The sequence below is a fragment of the Corythoichthys intestinalis genome, chromosome 7 (genome assembly GCF_030265065.1).
Source record: "Corythoichthys intestinalis isolate RoL2023-P3 chromosome 7, ASM3026506v1, whole genome shotgun sequence".
Classification (NCBI taxonomy): domain Eukaryota; kingdom Metazoa; phylum Chordata; class Actinopteri; order Syngnathiformes; family Syngnathidae; genus Corythoichthys; species Corythoichthys intestinalis.
The window spans coordinates 6,147,938-6,167,982 of NC_080401.1; the positions used below are offsets into that span (position 1 = coordinate 6,147,938).

Here is a 20,045-nt window from a genome sequence, read left to right on the forward strand (position 1 = left end):
AGACAAAATAAATGAAATAAAAGCAGACAGGACTTTTCTGTTATTTGCTTGATAATGTCTGAATGCATCATTTAACTAATTTGTGTTAGTTATTCTCAACCCATGTGATGCTAGAGTGTCTGATGTCATTTATCATTATTTGTCATCCAAAGTGCCATTTTTCAGTAACATGATATCATAAACTGTATCTAAACGTTATGGATTTCTGTTCTTTCTTTGTTTTAAACAGAAATGAGCAATACTATGAGTCTATTTTGTCTATCTGGAATCAGCTGTACATCAATGTTAAGAGTCTCATTGCCTGGCAGTACTGCCTTATTGATATTCAACACATCAACTCCCTCACCATCTCCATGGTATGTCATGAATCTCTTTCACTCAAATTAACATTTTACGTTTTTATCCCAAAAAACACATTTGTGTAACACGTTATAGGAATGCTTCTTATGACATTCATAAAAGTGTCATAACCAGTGTTTTTAATCTTACTTTAAAAAAGTAATTAATTACAGTTACAAATGACTTCTCCCAAAAAGTAATTGCGTTAGTAACTCAGTTACCTGAATGTAAGAGCAATTAGTTACTTGGCAAAGTAACTAGTGATAATTAAAAAAAAAAAAATAAAAAAAAAACAGGTCACACAATGTGAAGTTTAAAGGGTCTTGCCCCAGCCCAATTCTTTACCGTCCACTTAACTAGACACAAGGGTATTGCGATAACTAGATAGTAGAGGTGTGGAAAATAATCGATATGGATTGTGGTCGAGTTACAAAGGTCCGCGATGCGAGTGTATCGATTCATTCAGTGCACATCGGTGCAAATACGGCGTAAAATCAAGATGCATTTGTTCGCTGTGTGTATTATTGGTAATCTTCAACGTTGAATCGATATTTTCCACGTTGGACTGCATTCTGTCCTTTTTTCCGAGGTGTCTTGAATGTACCGTCAGCTAGTGCTACAAGTTAACATGGCAGAGGGTAGCAGCAGTGGCGCTAAAGCGGATCAGATTTTCAATGCACCCTTAAAGTTCAAATCCGTCGTTTGGCAGTACTATGGATTTTACAAGAAACATGGCAGACTTGACAAGACTCACGTTATTTGTAAAGAATGCCGCGCTTCTAAACCTTACAACGGCAGCACAACATACATGGGAACTCACTTGAAGAGACAGCATGGTATCGATTTCGCGAAAATGACAGAGCAGGGGGCTAACAACAAGACTGGTGAGAAGGAAAAGAAGATAACTGATTATTATGGCAAGAACAGGTATGCTACTACTTTTGTGAAAGGTTATTATTGTTTTTTATGTATGGACATTGCACTTAAGACACTCTGAGAGTGGTCAGTTTACAGCAGATGTCACTGCCAAGTTGTTTGTATTCTTCTTTTCACAAGCAGTTGTGCTTTGTTAAAGATAGATCTAATTGAGAAAGGTCATTATTTGTTATTGTTTTTCATATTACTATTTGGGATATAGATGGACATTGCACTTAAGACACTCAGTGAGAGTGGTCAGTTTAGAGCAGATGCCACTGCCAAGTTGTTTGTGGTTTTCTTTGCACAAGCAGTTGTGTGTACTTCATTTTAGGTTTTGTCCGGCAGACAGGTATGTAGACATTGCAAAGTGTTACTTTAAGTCACTCATTGAGAGTGATTAATGTTACTGTAACGTTTACACGTACAGCATCTTTAAGCTGTCTTTATTTGTTTTGTCTTACTCGTATAATAATAAACCAAAGTCTTTTGTAACATACGTAATTGCCATTTTTTTTTTGTTTGCTTGCTTAGTAGATAGAATACGATATTATCATTTTTGCTTCCCACTGAATCGCATTTGATTGAACTAATTTATCAAAAAGCATCACAAACAGGTTGTATTGTATCATATCAAATTGGGACGGAGGATGAATCATATCGCATCGTATCAAAAACATGGATTAATCGTAAGTATCGTATTGGGCAGGGATTCAGTGTATCGCAAATTATATCGTATCGCTGGCATGGCATTGAGATGCATATCTATTCGCCACAGTAATGGAGATCCACACCCCTACTAGATAGTAACCTTTGCTATGTGTGGAAGTCATTTAAAGCTGTGAATCAACCGTTAAAGTTGTTAAAATTGCTCCCGTTATTGCATTAGTTCCCTTCTGTCCACTTTCAACATGTGTAAGTTTTAAAACTGTTTCATCATTTAAAGATAGATTTAAGTCAAGATTTTGCCGATTTAGGAGCATTTTAGATAAAAAAAAAAAAAAAAGTTATTTAGGTTCGCTAGGAAGGATCTCTACATCAGAGCCTTCCTGAGAGGTCTACTGCTTTAAGATGGCGGCTGTTTACTAACGCATGTAGTCCTTTAAACAGGTTGCCAATGCAGCCTTGTCTGTCATTTGCATCTAGTTCTATAATATGTGATATCTACCGTATCATGTGGGCGTAGTTTGTAGGCTATGGCTACAGTCAGGTATTATTGGAGCCACCTAGCATCGCGTTTGCAACGGCATCTTCCCCACTCCTGCTCTGCTCTCTCGTCTCCGCGAGTCCGTCTCTCTCAGACTTTTTTTATTCAACCAACTTAGTAACGCATAGTAACGCACGCCTTTCCCGCCTCAGTAACGGTAACGGCGTTGCCAAGATGAGAAAAGTAATTAATTAGATTACTCATTACTGAAAAAAATAACACCGTTATATTCTAACGCCGTTATTAACAACAGTGGTCATAACATATAACATTTGTCATGAACATGTATAAATGCTTTTGACAGTTTATTATAATTATATCTATTTCCATATATTTGTTCATTTTACATTGTCTTACTAAGTTTTTGTAACCTAACTCTATTTGGATAAGGTGGGTGCATTCATTTATATTCATGAAAGGTGTCATATCATGATTATCTTATGGCACTGTGATAAGAAGCATTCAAATAAAGTGTAACCCAAAACCTTTTCTAATGCACCTTTTAGGACACACACAGCATGTTTGCAGTGTTGTTCACGCACATATTTATGGAGGACCAGGAGTGCAAAAATTCAATAAATAAATACACAATTAAATAAATAATTAAAAGTGTCATTAAAATGCTTTTATTTCAATATTTATTTATTTATTTCAATATTTATTTCATTTTTTATTTATTTATTTCAATTTATATTTATTTATTTATTTCAATTTATATTTATTTCAATTTTTATTTATTTATTTCGATTTATATTTATTTATTTCAAAATTTATTTCAACTTTTATTTATTTATTTCAATTTTTATTCCTTTATTTCAACTTTTATTTATTTATTTCAATTTTTATTTATTTCATTTTATATTTATTTATTTCAAAATGTATTTCAATTTTTATTTATTTCAATTTTTATTTATTTATTTCATCATTTATTTATTTATTTCAACATTTATTTATTTCACTTTTTATTTATTTCATTCTTGCACTCTTGTTCCCCGTGTGGCCGCATGAAATAATTTTATCTGTCATTGGCTCATCAAACTCGGTGGGCGGGCGTGAACTAGGTGGGGTTTGAGTTGATCGAGTAATAAGCGATTGCTACGTCCTATTTCTTCCCAACATGGCGGCATTATCTGAGATTTTGCATGAGCTCTCTTGGGACATGTTAGATTTCTCAGAACAAATTGAAGCAGGACATTTGGACCCTGAGTACGTGTCCTACAAAACAGAGCAATTAATTAACGTTATTGGCATCATCTCGGCTCTGTCAGATCAAGATGTTGATCGAAGAGTTTTCGATAGTTTAGAACTGTGGTCAAGCCAGCCTCCACTCGTAAAAACGAAGTCAAACCAGCCGCCCCTCATTTGGATTATTGTTTGCATTATGTGCATTACGGTAATGCAATGCGCTGGCTTCAGAATGCAATGACGTGGCTTCAGAGCGCAAGTCCCTTTATTAAATATATGGGGGAAAAAACGGTGACCTATTCGATAACGGGTCCACTTTAGAGAGACACTGGAGCACCCCTAGACCCAAACTAAATCATTATCATGTAAAAATGATGTCGGAGTTCAGAGTAAAACTACTTAGAAAACTGCTAGTTATTTCTGTCATTTAGCCTTATTTCAAAACTTGATTAAAAAAAAAAAATAATAAAATCTGGTAAATATCCAAGGACCGTTCCACTTCTGAGTTATACTAGAGTTTCCCGTATGCAGACATCAGCCCGTTTTAAAGGCGCTGGCCTGCGCGATGTAGAAGCCACAGACTGGACTCCACCATGGGCTGCTGGTGGAGTTCTCCTCAGAGTGTCCTCGATTAAATTTGCTGCTTCTCTGAGCAGCTCTGGGCACATTTTGGACATATGTATGTTTTGCTTGGACAACACGCGAAATGCGTCAAAGCCTATTACCGCTACACTGACCACGCTACTAATCTTCGTCGTTTTTGTGATTTTGAGGGAGCAATTATTTTTTAGATTATACGGATGTACACTGCCACCTTATGTATTGGGTGTACATAAGAATTAGCCAATGCCTCATGTAGAATGTTGCTTGTTTCTGTGTGAGTCAAGGATCACACTTGAGCTGAATAAAACACTTGTTTATTAACAAAACAATAGACTCGGGACGACCGATTGCCTCGTATGCACACTTCCGTGTTCGTCTCATCAATACTGGCGCTACTCCCGTGATTGGCAACTTACATATGACATCGAGGGTACGGCGGCTCATGAGTGTCAAACAACATTTAACCAAATGTTCTACACCTCAGGCGTCAATCTGTTATCTGAGATCAACTAGTTAAGACTTGCATTGCTGAGCAACCAATCAGACGTTAGAAACTTTGACGAGCAAACGTGACTGATAAAATTATTTCATGGTTGCACCTCCAAAGGAACAAGAGTGCAAGAATGAAATAAATAAAAAGTGAAATAAATAAAAGTTGAAATAAATAAATAAAAATTGAAATAAATAAATAAAAACTGAAATGAATAAATAAAAATTGAAATAAATAAATAAGAGTTGAAATAAATGAATAAAAATCAAAATAAATTTGGAAATAAATAAATGTAAATTGGAATAAATAAATAAAAATCAAAATAAATAAATAAAAATCGAAAGAAATATAAATCGAAAGAAATAAATAAAAATTGAAATAAATAAATATAAATTGAAATAATAATAATAATAAATATTGAAATAAATAAATAAATATTGAAATAAAAGCATTTTAATGACACTTTTAATTATTTATTTAATTGTGTATTTATTTATTGAATTTTTGCACTCCTGGTCCTCCATACATATTACCTAAGTGAACAAGGCCATCAACTGGTCTGAGTTTTCATGCTGTAAATGCATTTTCTGAAACGTACAAAGAGCAAAAGAATGGTAACCAATGCTCCAATTTCAAAACGTGTTCATGGTTTTATTGTTGTTTCCAATTGAATCATAATTAATCTTTTTATGCCTTTCAGCTGGCTCAGATGAGTCCCGAGGAGTACTCCCAGCTTATCAAGCGCCTTGAGACACATTACGAAGAGTTCAAACTGAGTTGCCAAGGCTCACAGATGTTTGTTGAAAATGATAAGAGGAGCATTGAGAACCTGTTCAACGGGGCTCAGGCCCACTATGGAACTCTGGTGGTGCAGTTACCTGCTTACCGTAAGTTGTGGTAGAAAATTTTATTTTCCAATTGTAGGGAAAAAGTAACACTCCCCTAAATGCCATGAATGTTTTTTGAATGGCTACTGAGAAAAAAGGTTTTCAATATTGTGCTCCTATTTACAGAGTATTGATTGCAAAAAAATTAAAATGAGGATTGAGTACAATGTAGATCTGAAACTCCCTCAGAATGTTTCATAGAATAAGCACAGGGACTAAAAATGGAAGAAAGTATACTGTGGATCTATTTTGAAGCATAACAACTTCGCTCTTGGGTCAGTAATTTTTTATTGTTGACCATTCAATTTGAAATTGTTCTGCAGGTCAGTTTACAGGTGGTTCAATCAGGGCTCCAGACTGCGACCAAATGGTCACATTTTGTGACTAAAATTAGAGCCAGTGCGAGTATTTTTTTTCATCTACTTGGACATGTGCGACCAGTAACATTGCGTTTTCTTTTTTTGTCGTTGTTGCCGACAATTTCCTTCATGGTTAAATCCATAAGTGTGCGGTAATGTAACAAGCTGGTTTCCCATGGGAAAATACAACAGAAGAAAAAGAAGGTGGACGATGTGTGAAGTGGTCGCTGGTCAGCCACTCCTGACTCGATGTCGATCGAACTGGAGTATATAAAAAGTGGATAGAGGAAAATTACTCTATGAAACAGAACCACGGGGTACTCCAAGTCACACTGGCGCGCCATCACTTTCACTCTCCTGACTTTTTGGACTGTCAAATTAATGCCACTTCCAGGAGAGCGAGACTCACGAAACGAGTACACAGCTGGGCTTTTTGGGGATTTTATGGGTGAAACACGGTAATATAACAAGGGTCGCAATGCAGACATCGCAGACATTAAGGAGTGGTCGAGGTTTTCTTTTTCAAATATTTACCCTTTTAAACCCTTTTTTCTCATTTTCTCATTTTTTCTTGTTTGGATCGGTTTTTTTCATCTAAAATATCGGACATGCGACAGTACCAAAAAAAAATTCAATTCAACAATTCAGCAATAGTTATGAGGTAGCTATCCATGACCTATTTACAGACACTATTTTTTTCATTGTGACATAATTTGTTTAAAAGTTTATAAAATTGTTTACTCGCATATTTTAAAGTCTTTTTTTATTCTACTTATTAGACATCAATTGATGATTCTAAGCTAAAAATGACATTTTGAATAATAATTCTTTTTATGGATCGGTTGAAACAAAAGCGGTTGTGCGGTGTCTGGAATCGGGGGTCTGCATGGTAAAACGGACAAATTAAAAATACTTTGTCTACAAGTATAGTTTATTTTACAAAGTACTTTGTCTTTTGTCTTGTCTCAAGTGAAAGTAGTTTTTTTCCTGCAGTACATGTGAGACTCAACCTAATTAGATTAAGGTAATATTCCTCTCCCCTGTTTTTTGTATTTTTTGTTTCATCCAGAAGCCCAGCAAGCACAGCAACAGCTAATTATAATGACTACAGCTGCCAATGATGATGCCAGAAAGCTAGAGGAAGAAAATCAGAGAACGGAATTGAAAAAAGTGAAAAAAGAAGTGGTGAAAGTAATAAGGACGGAGCCGACAAAGAAGAAGGTCACCCCATCTTCTCATAGCTTAACAGAGCTGCATGCACTCAGATTGAAGCTTGAGGCAGTTGAGGGCTTACTGAATCAGCATGTTCATTTCTGCTTGGGAGATGATGGGACAAAAGACTGTGGCCTGAAAATCACACAGTTAGAGGTAAACACAATATAATAGCAAAAAAAGACTCACAATTGCTGATTGTACAGTGGGGCAAATAAGTATTTAGTCAACCACTAATTGTGCAAGTTCTCCCACTTGAAAATATTAGAGAGGCCTGTAATTGTCAACATGGGTAAACCTCAACCATGAAAGACACAATGTGGAAAAGAAAAACCCGGAAAATCACATTGTTTGATTTTTAAAGAAATCATGGTGGAAAATAAGTATTTGGTCATTACCAAAAGTTCATCTTAATACTTTATGTACCCTTTGTTGGCAATGATGAAGACCAAACGTTTTCTGTAACTCTTCACAAGCATTTCACACACTGTTGCTGGTATTTTGGCCCTTTCCTCCGTGCAGATCTCCTCTAGAGTGGTGATCTTTTGGGGCTGTCGTTGGGCAACACGGACTTTCAACTCCCTCCACAGATTTTCTATGGGATTGAGATCTGGAGACTGGCTAGGCCGCTCAAGGACCTTGAAATGTTTCTTACGAAGCCACTCCTTTGTTGCCCTGGCTGTGTGTTTGGGATCATTGTCATTCTGAAAGACCCAGCCACGTCTCATCTTCAATGCCCTAGCTGATGGAAGGAGATTTTCACTCTAAATCGCTCGATACATGGCCCCATTCATTCATTCTTTTACACAGATCTGTCGCCCTGGTCCCTTTGCAGAAAAACAGCCCCAAAGCATGATGTTTCCACCCACATGCTTCACAGTAGGTATAGTCCAATTCAGTATTCTTTTTCCTCCAAACATGAGAACCTGTGTTTCTACCAAAACGTTCTATTTTGGTTTCATCTGACCATAACACATTCTCCCAGTCCTCTTCTGGATCATCCAAATGCTCCCTAGCGAACCGCAGACGGGCCCTGGACGTGTACTTTCTTCAGCAGGGGGACACGTCTGGCAGTGCAGGTTTTGAGTCCCTGGCGGCGCATTGTGTTACTGATAGTAGTCTTTGTGACTGTGGTCCCAGCTCTCTGTAGATCATTCACTCGGTCTCCCCGTGTGGTTCTGGGATTTTTGCTCACCATTCTTCTTATCATTTTGACGCCACGGGGTGAGGAGAGAGCTGAAAGTCCGTGTTGCCCAACGACAGGCCCAAAACATCACTGCACAAAGGAGTGGCTTCGTAAGAAACATTTCAAGGTCCTTGAGCGGCCTAGCCAGTCTCCAGATCTCAACCCCATAGAAAATCTGTGGAGGGAGTTGAAAGTCTGTGTTGCCCAACGACAGCCCCAAAACATCACTGCTCTTGAGGAGATCTGCATGGAGGAATGGGCCAAACTACCAGTAACAGTGTGTGAAAAGCTTGTAAAGAGTTACAGAAAATGTTTGACCTCCGTTATTGCCAACAAAGGGTACATAACAAAGTATTGAGATAAACTTTTGGTATAGACCAAATACTTATTTTCCACCATGATTTGCAAATAAATTCTTTAAAAATCAAACAATGTGATTTTCTGGGTTGTTTTTTTTTTTTTTTTTTTTTTTTTTTTTTTCACATTCTGTCTCGTGGTAGAGGCTTACCCATGTTGACAATTACAGGCCTCTCTAATATTTTCAAGTTGGAGAACTTGCACAATTAGTGGATGACTAAATACTTATTCGCCCCACTGTATATATTTTTTAAAATTTCTTTTAAAGGGTGTGCAGCTTGAGGTCAACACGATAAAAGAAGAGTACGTAATACTGAGGGAGAATATTATGAAGGAGCTGGAGAGGATGAAGGATTCGGACAAAGCTCAGTTCCTACGCAATGAGCTTGGAGTCATCAATGAACGTTTCAACAGTCTAGAGAGTAACTCATCAACGAATCTCCATCGGTATGGCTGGATTAACTAATATATACCGCATAGTGATAGAAAATAGATTATTTTTTCAGATTGTTGCAAATTTAATAATTAAAAAAAAAACTGACATGTACACTGCACTGTAGTGTAAAACAACTAGTGCTTCAACGATTAATCGATTAACTTGGGTAATTTAGTTAGTAAAAAGTTCTGAATCAAATTTTGCTGTTTTGAGCATTCCTTTAATTTGACTTTGTAATGGGTTGTTTTGCATTTAGTTTAATTCATTTGGGTGGATGCACTGCCCTCTAGTGGTAACAGTGAGTACGATATGACACATCTAACATGGCTGGATCCAGCTGCTCCCTGTTAAGATAAACATAAGGCTGAAAGTTTTTGTTTGAGCTAACATTATTGTTTTTGAATTCATAATTTATTTTAGAGGCATATTTGGCACTTTTTTTGTTGGAATATGTGTCTCAGAGTTTTATTAGGTGCATTGAAAAGAAAAAAGCTAGCATTTTATAGCATTTAAGCTAGCTGACTTTTGCTATGCAAGTTAGCCAATTGTTCTGTTGTTGTACTTTGATCCTCATTTAAAAATCTTTATACCGTTTGAGGCTAGGCTTATTTATTTTAATTTAGTTTTAAATACATGTATTGCTCTTGTGAAATGAAAGTGCGATTCTGCATAGTTTGAAAAAAAAAAAAAAAAAAACACTTGTGAATTTTATCTTGTATACGCATTTAATGCTCTTTTGACAGTGCAATCTTAAGAAGCCTTTGTTTTACATCTCCTAAACTTTATTCTGCAACGCATGAATGTTCCTGATCCGATTACTCGATTATTCGAATTAAGTGATAGATTAATCGATTACTAAAATAGTCGATTGCATCAGCCCTAAGAGCAACCGTAATTTGTCAGACTCTGCTGTGACACTCATATGTATTTAAATCAGGTGCTGCCTATTTCTTCTGATTATCCTCGTAATGGTTCTACACCATAATCACATTGAAATGAAATATTTTCACACAGTGAAAAAAAATCACTATTAACAGAAAGCAATGAGACAAATGTGGCCCCTCGATCATACTTTGCCAGACCCAAATTTGATATAGAAAATAATGAGCACCAAGAAATTACAAATGACTACCAAACAAGAAACCTGTGCACACTACTAGATATTGTATTTAGATATTTTGGCTGGCCATTAGAATTTTGGTGGAAAGTCCAGTTGAGTTCGGCGATGTTACTCGAGTGCGGCGACATTACTCAGTATTAACATATGCTGCCTTGCAGCCCATGGTTGCCCACACTTGCTTATTAAAATGATGTAAAAAATATTCAGTCATCAGTGTTTCCCCTAGGATTTTTTTAAGCTGCGGTAGTGGGCTGCATCGGAGTCGGCAAAATTACATCATATCATGACATTTTTTTTTTTTCACATTTTGTTTCCCAAAAAGAACCATGACAAAGATCTATTTGTAAAATTTCATGAGCCACGCTAATGTCGTAGCTCTCAGCTCCAGTTCATGTACGTAAAATGCGTAGCTGATTAGTTACATTACCCTACGTAATAATACGACTGTTTTCTCTCGTAGCAATAGTATGACTTACATTTTGTATTCCTTCTTTTTCCTTTTATTTGGCCCTAATGTACTACATTAACACAACAATTATAGTACTTCTGTTAATGGACCAATAACGTAGGTTTGCATAGGGACGTTAGGGACGATTGTACCCAGCAAATTTTAAGCAACCTTTTTGCATTATATAATGAGTTCAGTTATAGAGGTCATTTAGATTGTCTTCGCATATTTTGAAAGGATATAATTGACCATACCACTATTAAGTGAATTACTTTCCTTATGTTCAGACTTAGACTGACACCATTTTTTTCCCCTCAAACGCACGTTTGATTGGCAGTTGACTAAATTCCCTTGTTTTCAATCTACTAGAAATAAGTGAAATCATCTACCAGTGCTTTAAGTAAATTTTACTCAGATTTCTTGAAATAAGATTATTTTCAGATAGCTATTTTTTAACACACTTATTTTAGGCAAAAAAAAAAGCTTTTTTTTTTTTTTCCTCAGGAATGTTCTTAATTCAACAAGTGATATTGTTCAAAACATTATTTGAAAGCATTTTCCCCCTTGATTCGGGTAAAAAATGACCAACCTTGAGATGTGTGGGCTTAATAAGAACAAATGGTAATAATTACCTAAAGTAAATTGAATAAGCTGACCGATTAATCTGTTAACTAGTCTTTAACACTCAAAACAAGATGGAGAAAACATTTCGAATAGATTTCAGAAAAATCATCATCTTAAAACGTTCTAAATTTGCAGTGTGAAAGTTGGTACGTCAATACAGATTTATTTTTGCATTGATCATTTAGCCTATCAATTAATTAGGTTCAAATTGGTGGTGAGAAATGTAGCCCTGACCCCCGTTCACCCAATCTGTTGGGTCTTATTACGGTAATGTCCGTCCCCAGGAAAAAGTGTACATGGAGGTTATGCTGTTATATCGTCCCTACCAATATTTAGACCAAACCTACGCCCCTGTAATGGATCCATTTCAAGGAGAAGGGGGAAATTCTAATTGCCGTGTAAAGAGATTTTAATAGTTTCGGTGAGAAGGTGAATAATTTTTTGTTCTTGTTTGTGAACTACATTTCCACACAAACGCACATTGAGGTACCAATTAGCTCAGTAAGGAGAAGAATGAGAGTCATTTTTCGAGTGTCCCAGAGCTCGCGAAACTTGGATAAAAAGAGCGCATTTATCAAGGTTTCGTCAGCCGTGATTGCGTATATCCATCCGCCAGTGTCCGACTGCTGAAACAGCTTGGTAGCAGATATAATAAGTACGCCTGCCTCTCTGCTGTTGAACGCATGGTAGATATTAGCGCGGCGGCGCTCTCCCCGCCTCTCGGCGTAATTTCATTCAAACTTGCCGTCCCGTCCAAGATGGCCGTCCACTGCTTACTTTCGCCGAAAAGTCCGATCCAAAATACTGTAATGCCCAAGATGGAGGGAAGAAGGAGAGGAGTCTGTATTGACTTGCCCACTTTATTGTGGCAACAATAATAAAGAAAAACAATAACAAAATAACAGCGGGCTTCTGTGACATGCGACCCCTATTTCACTTCCCTCTATGTCACAGCTCCTCCTCCAATCGTCTCTTAGAGGGGCCTCGCAGAGGTACGGACATTACAATACACAATGAATAGGTTGCCGCTGAACCCTTCACACTAGGCTGCCGCTAGTTGGAAACGACCTTAAATTTTTTAATTTTTTTTTTAAACATCTCTTTTGCACGGCGTGGCAGCTTTTATTTTGGTGTGGCGGTGCGCCACAATACTTTATATGTAGGGGAAACCCTGGTCATACATTGAGAGAATATCTTCATACAATAAAATCTCATTTCCCATTATTATTCAATGTATGTATTTGTTTATTGTAACTAGGCTCCAGGCTCTAAAGGACTTGATGGAAAGTATGGCACGTGCTGAAGACATCATTAAAGTTCATGAGGCGAGATTGACAGAGAAGGAGACCACTTCTCTGTTGCCAGGAGATGTAAATGACTACTTGACGGCTCTTAAGGTATATACTGAAATGTTAAAAGTGCTACAGCTGTGCAAAAGATAGTATTTAACTGAAGTAGAAATTCAGCTTAAACTATCGTCAAAAGTCTGTTGTCCTTGTGTCACAAAGGCAGTTTAAAAGACCTGTGGGGAGGTGGGTAGATGGCGTGGTAGAGAGATACAGTTTTATTTACCTTAACTGTTTTTCCCTTTGTGGATATTTTTCATATATTGTGTAGAATATTCAGGATGAGTTGGATCAGAAAAACGATGTTCTGGCCTCCCTGGAGGCTGAACTTGCCAAGGCAAACCATTGGAATGGCGAGGTGGGTGGGCCCTTCCACAGGTGTGACATGATACTTTCAAAATACAGTGAGCAAGTGGGTCTACTGTTGGACCGCTGGAGACGAATAAAGGCACAGATCAACTGCAGGTATTACACTAAATCATACTGAAATTTAAGCCCCCCCAAAAACTTATGTCAGGTACAAAGTATCAGCTGGTGTTTCTTCAAAAAAAATTCAAAATTGTTTAAAGTGAATGTTTTCATTCCAGACTTCAGGATTTGCAGCGGTATCTGCCTCAGCTGGAACAGTACAAGCAGTCCAGCTCATCTTTCACTGACTGGATGGATGACACAAGGAAAAAGCAAGACTACCTGCAGGCCACTAATATACAAACTGTTCAATCTCTGACGGACCAAATTAACAATCAGAAGGTTATACGTATGAGCAGCTTTCCAAGAATATTATTTTGTTAATGTAATGTTTGCTTAATGGATTTTTTTGGGGGGCAAAATACTGATAAGAAATCTTGTTTTTGTTTTTCCCAAGGCTATAAATGCGGAAATCAAAGCAAAAAGGGAAACATTAGAAAGTGTCCTGAAAGACAATGAGGCCTGTGTGTCCTCCATCAAGGTAAGGAGGTGAACTACTAATGGCAAAAGCCACCTTTCAAATGCACCCGCCTGCACATCTCAACCAAATTACTTTAGTTGTGACCAAAAATTTGGCGCTGAAAACCTTCGGCCGAAAATGGCTAAAATTGCATTTTCGGTTTTCAGTTAAAAGACCGTAAGTCCTCTTCTGATGACGCACTCAAAACACGGTGAGAAGCAACGTTGCCTCTCGTCCCATGTCACATCGAGCACAGCCCATTTGAGCCCGTGTGTGAATAGTTTCGGTTTAATCAAGCGAGCTGTATAAAAATAAAGTAGTATTTAAATACATAGTAAATGTGCATTTACTGTGGTTTAGTATAATAATTTTATGGTGCGACCACTTCCTATTTTTGTCACAATTTTTCCGCGACTTCCACCACTCCGTCTGCCAGTTGCTGTTTAATCCGGCCGGGAGCGACTTCGCTCGGCTTCGTCACCTCCTGACTCGGCCCACTCGCTTGGCTCTAAATGTGCATTTACTGTGGTTTAGTATAATAATTTTATGGCGCGACCACTTCCTATTTTTGTCACAATTTTTCCGCGACTTCCACCGCTCCGTCTGCCAGTCGCTGTTTAATCCGGCCGGGAGCGACTTCGCTCGGCTTCGTCACCGCCTGACTCGGCCCACTCGCTTGGCTCTCAATCGATTCCACTTGTTGCACAAGAAAACGGCAAATTTTATTTTAAGGAGTAAGAGAGAACGGACTAGTTTTTTGTTGTTGTTGTTGTGAACTACAGATCCACACAAACATACATCGAAATCTCATTTAGCTTAGCAATTGGAGGTGTGGAACCATTTTTCGAGTGTCCCAAACTTCGAAGAAAGCGCATTTATCAAGGTGGCATCAGCCGTGGAGCCCACCGAACAGAATGCTACGATGATACCGGCACCTCAGCTATTTACTAATCCGAGTAACGATTTGTGTACATAGCTCTCTTGTGGTTGACAGCCATTACTGGGTGTTTACAACACCTATAGCAGCACAGCAACAGTCGATATATATACACACAGTAACGTTAGCTGCTGCTGGCTGTGAGGTGGAGGTGCCACACCTCAGCAATGGCGGACTAGACACTTGCGATTGTTTTGCCCGTATTAGTCAAAAGGATGCGGCGTTCAGAGTTTCCCACAAAATGCTCACTGCCGCCGGGAAGGCACCCTTCCCAGGGAGGGCACCCATCCAAGGGGTGTCAGAATCTGCACCTTTCAAACAAAATTTCTCTAGCTCTCCAAGACATTTTGGAAGATGTTTGCGTACTTGTGAGTAGGGACCATACAATATTTCATTTCTGCCTGATCATTAAAAAAAAAAAAAAAAAAAAAAAAAGGCAAAGGGCATTAATCAGAAAATATTGAAATAAAGTACATATATATTTTTAAATTATACACACGTGTATTATTCAGCCTTTTGGTTTTATTTTTTTTTGACCAAATCTTTCCAATATTTGGTTTTCGGTTTCGGCCAAGAATTTTGCTTTCGGTACATCCCTACAAATTACCAACCCAACATGCAGCCTGACTCGCCTCTTTACCCAGCACAATTAGTGTAGATCTGCGATGCACAGGAAAATAAATCCCAGAAGATTGGGCTTGAGTATCTTAAAGTCCAGTTGTCAACTATGGAGGTACTTTACTCAATTCGACAGATTGGACTTCACTGAGCTCAACCCTGTAGTCCTTTTGTTTGTAAAATAAACAAAATATGCGCAAAATGCAGTTTTAATTCCAGTTAATTTCTTCCACTTTGGGCTGTAATGCCCGTCAGCTATCGGAAGTGATGCATGAATACTGAGGCCTTTTCACGCGCAGCGCCCTCATATGTGAAGTTTCATTCTTGTGCTGACCAGTGTTTTGTTTTTTCAAGCTATTCAATTGTTTTTATTGGAAGAATTGTTTATATGGTTTGTCTACGGAAAAATGGTTTATTCGTGTTGTGTAGGAAATTGCTCGAACACTAGCACTGCGATATAACCTCGATAAATTTCGCTTCGACCAAGCAGTGAGAGACGGGTGGATTGAGCACATCAAGAAAGTGGAGTGCGCAGGTTAGTATTCTGTTGTTAGATTAAATCATTTTACTGAGGAGTGCTGTGACCAAGTTTGAAATGTTTCCAATGAAGAATTGTTGACAATGACATTGGAGCCGAAAAAACAAAGCTTTAGCTGACAATGTTGGGCCGTCTCCAAAAATGCACCAGTAAAAATAACTACGGTACATCTTAATATTTTCTGATAAATCATACGTTTACGGAATAATGCTCTTCCAGACTTACTTCCTCCTCTGAGCCACTTTCAATTCGAAAACGAGTCTCCACTACTGTTTTCCATCCATTCCTATGCCCCCTGCGGAATCCTTCCCTTATGATACGTCATCAGTTTCAACTATGCAGAGGAAAACCTCTAGAAAAATGATTTATACTGAGCAATTTTAATAGTTACACATCTGTGTGAGTCTGTATAATCGATTTTTGAATACCTGGGATGTCCACAAAGTAGTTAATGTATGTAGGTCAACATATTTGGGGTTTGTGTACCTTTAAGAGGAGCCACCCAAAAACCTGTATGTTGTTGTAAATGAGGACGCATGGGGGTAAAAGCAGAGGTTGCGCTAGACTTTTTCGTTGTCTGTCATTTTGACTGACAGGGTCATAAAAATCCGGTCATAATCTATTTTTACCCGTCACTTAAATTATAAAAATGATGATAATGACATTGTGGTGACCCTTTGTTTGGCATAATTCACCTTCCGAACTTGTGTGTCCATTTGGCCAAGCGCGTTAGCGGCTACGACACAGTCATGTGACAGAGACACTTAAGAGCCGCGCGCGTTCCGGCTTGAATAGAGTTCACAGAGAGCAGCAGAGCTACAGCGGCTGGACACAGCAATTCGAGCTAACAAGACTCTTAACATTGCATACCGCTTCAACATATTCAATAGTATTTAGTTTTCATTCATTTTAAATTAATATTCTGTCCGAACAAGCTTAACAGAGAATCCACACCGTGCCATCACACATCAAGCAGATGAATATGTAACTTTTTCTCCGCAGTGACAAAAACAGCTGACTGTGGCCCCAGTAGGTAAGGCTACATATGGAACAGTGAAATTAACAGTTCACCTGCTGTGGCCTGAACGGAGTCTTACACCTTCCTCCTGGTGCGCATGGACTTGAATTGCGTGCCCGCTTGCGCAGTCCCTCTTTTATCAACACAATCGTCGTTTTAGGGCTTTTTGAAGAAACTTCGGACACTCAGTTGCCTTGACATTTTTCAGAGTAAGGCCAACGACGTCATGCATCAAGAGAGACAATAGCTAATTAATATGCTCACTCGCCACCCTGTGGTCTGGGGTGTGAATTGCAACCTGTCAAAATGACAGGTGGACTTCAGTTTTTTCCGTCACCGTTTTAAAAAATCGGTCAACGATGGAAAATATTCGGTTAACGCGACCCCTGGGTAAAAGTAAAGTGGGTTGAAGCTAACGTGTGTGTTTCTTGTGCACTTCAAATACAACAATACCTTTTGACAAGATTTAATTGGAAAAAATGTGTTGGAAAAATGGTCACAATGTGACTTTGAATAATGCGGAGGATTATAAAATTTTTGAATTTATTTATTTTTTAACTACATAGATTTTAATCTAGTTTTGTGTGCACTGCACATCATAGATGAGTGCTGTATGCTGGTTTATTTTGGCTAACATTAACAGGTATATCGCATCTACTCTGCGGTGACATTGACAGATATACAGTCAATGTGTGATCTATTAAACACTATTTTAGTTTGAGGTCTGATTATAAATGAGAGTGTCAAATTCCATACAAAATGTGGGAAGCCGTTTAAATTCAGCCTTTAAAAATATGGTAAGATAAGTTTCTAAAGTGAAATGTTGTTTTGCAGGATTTTGAATCGGACCTAGCCTGTTACACCTCTGGTTTAGAGACTTTGCTCAACATCCCTATCAAGAGAACAATGTTAAGATCGCCATCTGTGGATCTCATTCAGGAGGTAAGGAAGACAGTTCCATGCTTAATTGTAATATCTGATTTAAGAAATTAAAAGGCTGTCTTTCAATGTAATCCAAGTGGCATTTGTGTACTGGTAATTTAGTAATGATAAAGTTCTGTTTCTTTTAGGCTACCCAATTGCAGACCCGATACATGGAGTTGCTTACTTGGTCTGATGACCATTTAAAATTCCTAGGAGAACTTCTGAAAAACATGGAGGATCTTAAGGTATTAAAGTCTGGATTAATGAATATGAAATAAGGTGAAGGTGTGATATAAAATCATTTTGAAAAGTCAATAATGTCATTATATTTGAAAACAGTGATGAGTTTGAATGATTCTCCCTTGATTTCAGATTCGTAGCACTCGGATTGACCTGCTAGAAGAAGAACTTCGCTTGTTGAGGGAGACTATCGAAGACCGCAATAGCAAGAATAAATCTCTCGAAGAAGCTATTCTCCGCTATCAACTCGAGCTGTCCCAGTCACAGGAAAAGCTGCTGTCAATGGAGGAGATTAAACAGACCACTGACCTGCAGTGCAATGCTGCAAAAGACAGCCTAGACAGCACTCACAACCAACTGGCGGACCTAACTGATCAGGTGACACATCTCAACTACTTGCTGGAGGAAGAAAAGAGGAAGAGGAAACTGGCAGAAGAGCGCTTCACCCAACAGCAAGAGGAGTATCAGTCTGTCCTTAAGAAAAGGCATACAGAGCTAGAAAGTGTCAGCCGGTCCAAAGTGGAAGTGGAAAAGACTATGGCAAATCAAGAACATGGGATTAAACAGCTACAGCGGAAGCTAGAAGAGGAAACCTCAAAGGTGACAGAACTTCGCAATGAGATTTCAAAGGTAAGAAACCAATTCAATGCAAAGATCACTAGCATAAAGCTCAACTATGAATCCCAGATCCATGTCAGTCAGACTACAATTCAACGGCTTACAGCTGAAAGGGAGAATGATACATCTGAACTTCAATTGCAATATACCAGGATGCAAGCAGATGGGAGGGTTATGGAGGAAGAAATCAGGAGGCTTAAGATGTCTATCAAACAGATGGAAGAACTAAAAAAGAGGGCAGAGGATGAAGCTCATCGTCAACTCTTATTAAACTCAGAAGAAGGGCACAAGAAAAGTGAATTGAAAAATGAAATTGAGGTTTTGATCAAACAAAGAGAAGAAGAAAACAACAAGTACACTGAGGAAATGGCTGAAGTTAAACAGGAGCTACAGATGAAGACTGAGCAATTGGCCTATGTCACCCACAGTCTGGAGGAAGCAGTCCGAAGGAGGAAAACTACTGAAGAGGGAAAAGGTGTGCTTGAAAAGACCTTGACCGAACTTCAAACAAAATTAAACACTTCGGCAATGGCTGTGATCCAATTAACAGAGTGTGAGGCAGAGCTTCAGAAGCTGCGTTTGGAGCTGGAGAGGGAGAATAGGGATCGCAGTAGAGTAGAAGAAAACCTGAATCGGTTACAGGGCCGGATAAAGGACATTCAGTTTGTTAGAGATGGCCTGGAGATCCAGTTGGCTAACCTAAGAGAAGCTAACCAAGAAGAAGTATCAAAAAGAAGGCAGATGGAGATAGAGTTAGAAAAGACTACTATGGCTATGAGAGAATACTACTGCACCATTACCACTTTACGTCAGAACCAAGAGAAAGCCAACGAATCAGAAATAATATGTGAAAAACAGTGTTTTGTGCTGCAAGAACAACTGGAAAGAAGTTTGAAGCAAAACAAAACGTTTGAGGAACACTTAGCACAACTGACCACAGAGCTAAAGGCAATGCACCTTCAAGTGTTACAAGAACAAGCAAATGTTATAGAGGTGACACAAAAAAATGAGGGACTGTATAAAACTATAAAGGAGAAGAGTCAAACTCTAAATGAAAACTATGCTGAGCTTCAAACTCTAAAAGAGAAGACTGAAACCTTAATGACAGAAAAAATGAGGCTGGAGCAGGAGCTTAGGGCAACACAGTGTGACAAAGCAAAACTTTTGAGATCCAAACAAGAACATGATGATGAGCTCTCCTGCCAAATAACTGCCCTGGAGCTGCAGCTGCAGGCCAGTGAGCGCAGCAATCTTGACTACCGCAACCTTGTCCCAGAGATCTCCTTGGAGAGGGACAACCTTAAACTGGAGACCGAAAAAATCCAAATTCAGGCTGCTGAGGTACTTGGAAGTCTAAAACGTAATTTTAGACTGCTTCCGTCTTTCCAGATGAGATGATTAATATGGAACAATCAAGTAGTCATCACTGCCAATAGACAAATTCTTGATTGCTTGCATGTAACTTACCATCATCTTCTCTAGATGCTTCTCAAATAGTCTCTGATTCCTC

The 20,045-nt window shown here is 38.3% G+C and overlaps 1 protein-coding gene across 2 annotated transcripts in view; it reads left to right on the top strand.

Annotated features, from left to right (window-relative positions):
- Positions 1–20,045, top strand: part of LOC130919262 (desmoplakin-B-like) — a 58,835-nt gene that overhangs the window by 30,980 nt on the left and 7,810 nt on the right. The window contains exons 13-23 of one of the 2 annotated variants that reach the window (XM_057841826.1): positions 230–356; positions 5,440–5,626; positions 7,055–7,353; positions 9,009–9,187; positions 12,627–12,765; positions 12,986–13,179; positions 13,302–13,464; positions 13,580–13,663; positions 17,588–17,695; positions 17,824–17,922; positions 18,050–19,876. In XM_057841826.1, coding sequence (XP_057697809.1) covers positions 230–356; positions 5,440–5,626; positions 7,055–7,353; positions 9,009–9,187; positions 12,627–12,765; positions 12,986–13,179; positions 13,302–13,464; positions 13,580–13,663; positions 17,588–17,695; positions 17,824–17,922; positions 18,050–19,876 — 3,406 coding nt within the window. The remainder of the gene's footprint in view (positions 1–229; positions 357–5,439; positions 5,627–7,054; positions 7,354–9,008; positions 9,188–12,626; positions 12,766–12,985; positions 13,180–13,301; positions 13,465–13,579; positions 13,664–17,587; positions 17,696–17,823; positions 17,923–18,049; positions 19,877–20,045) is intronic. The other variant, XM_057841827.1, reaches the window with a different exon arrangement.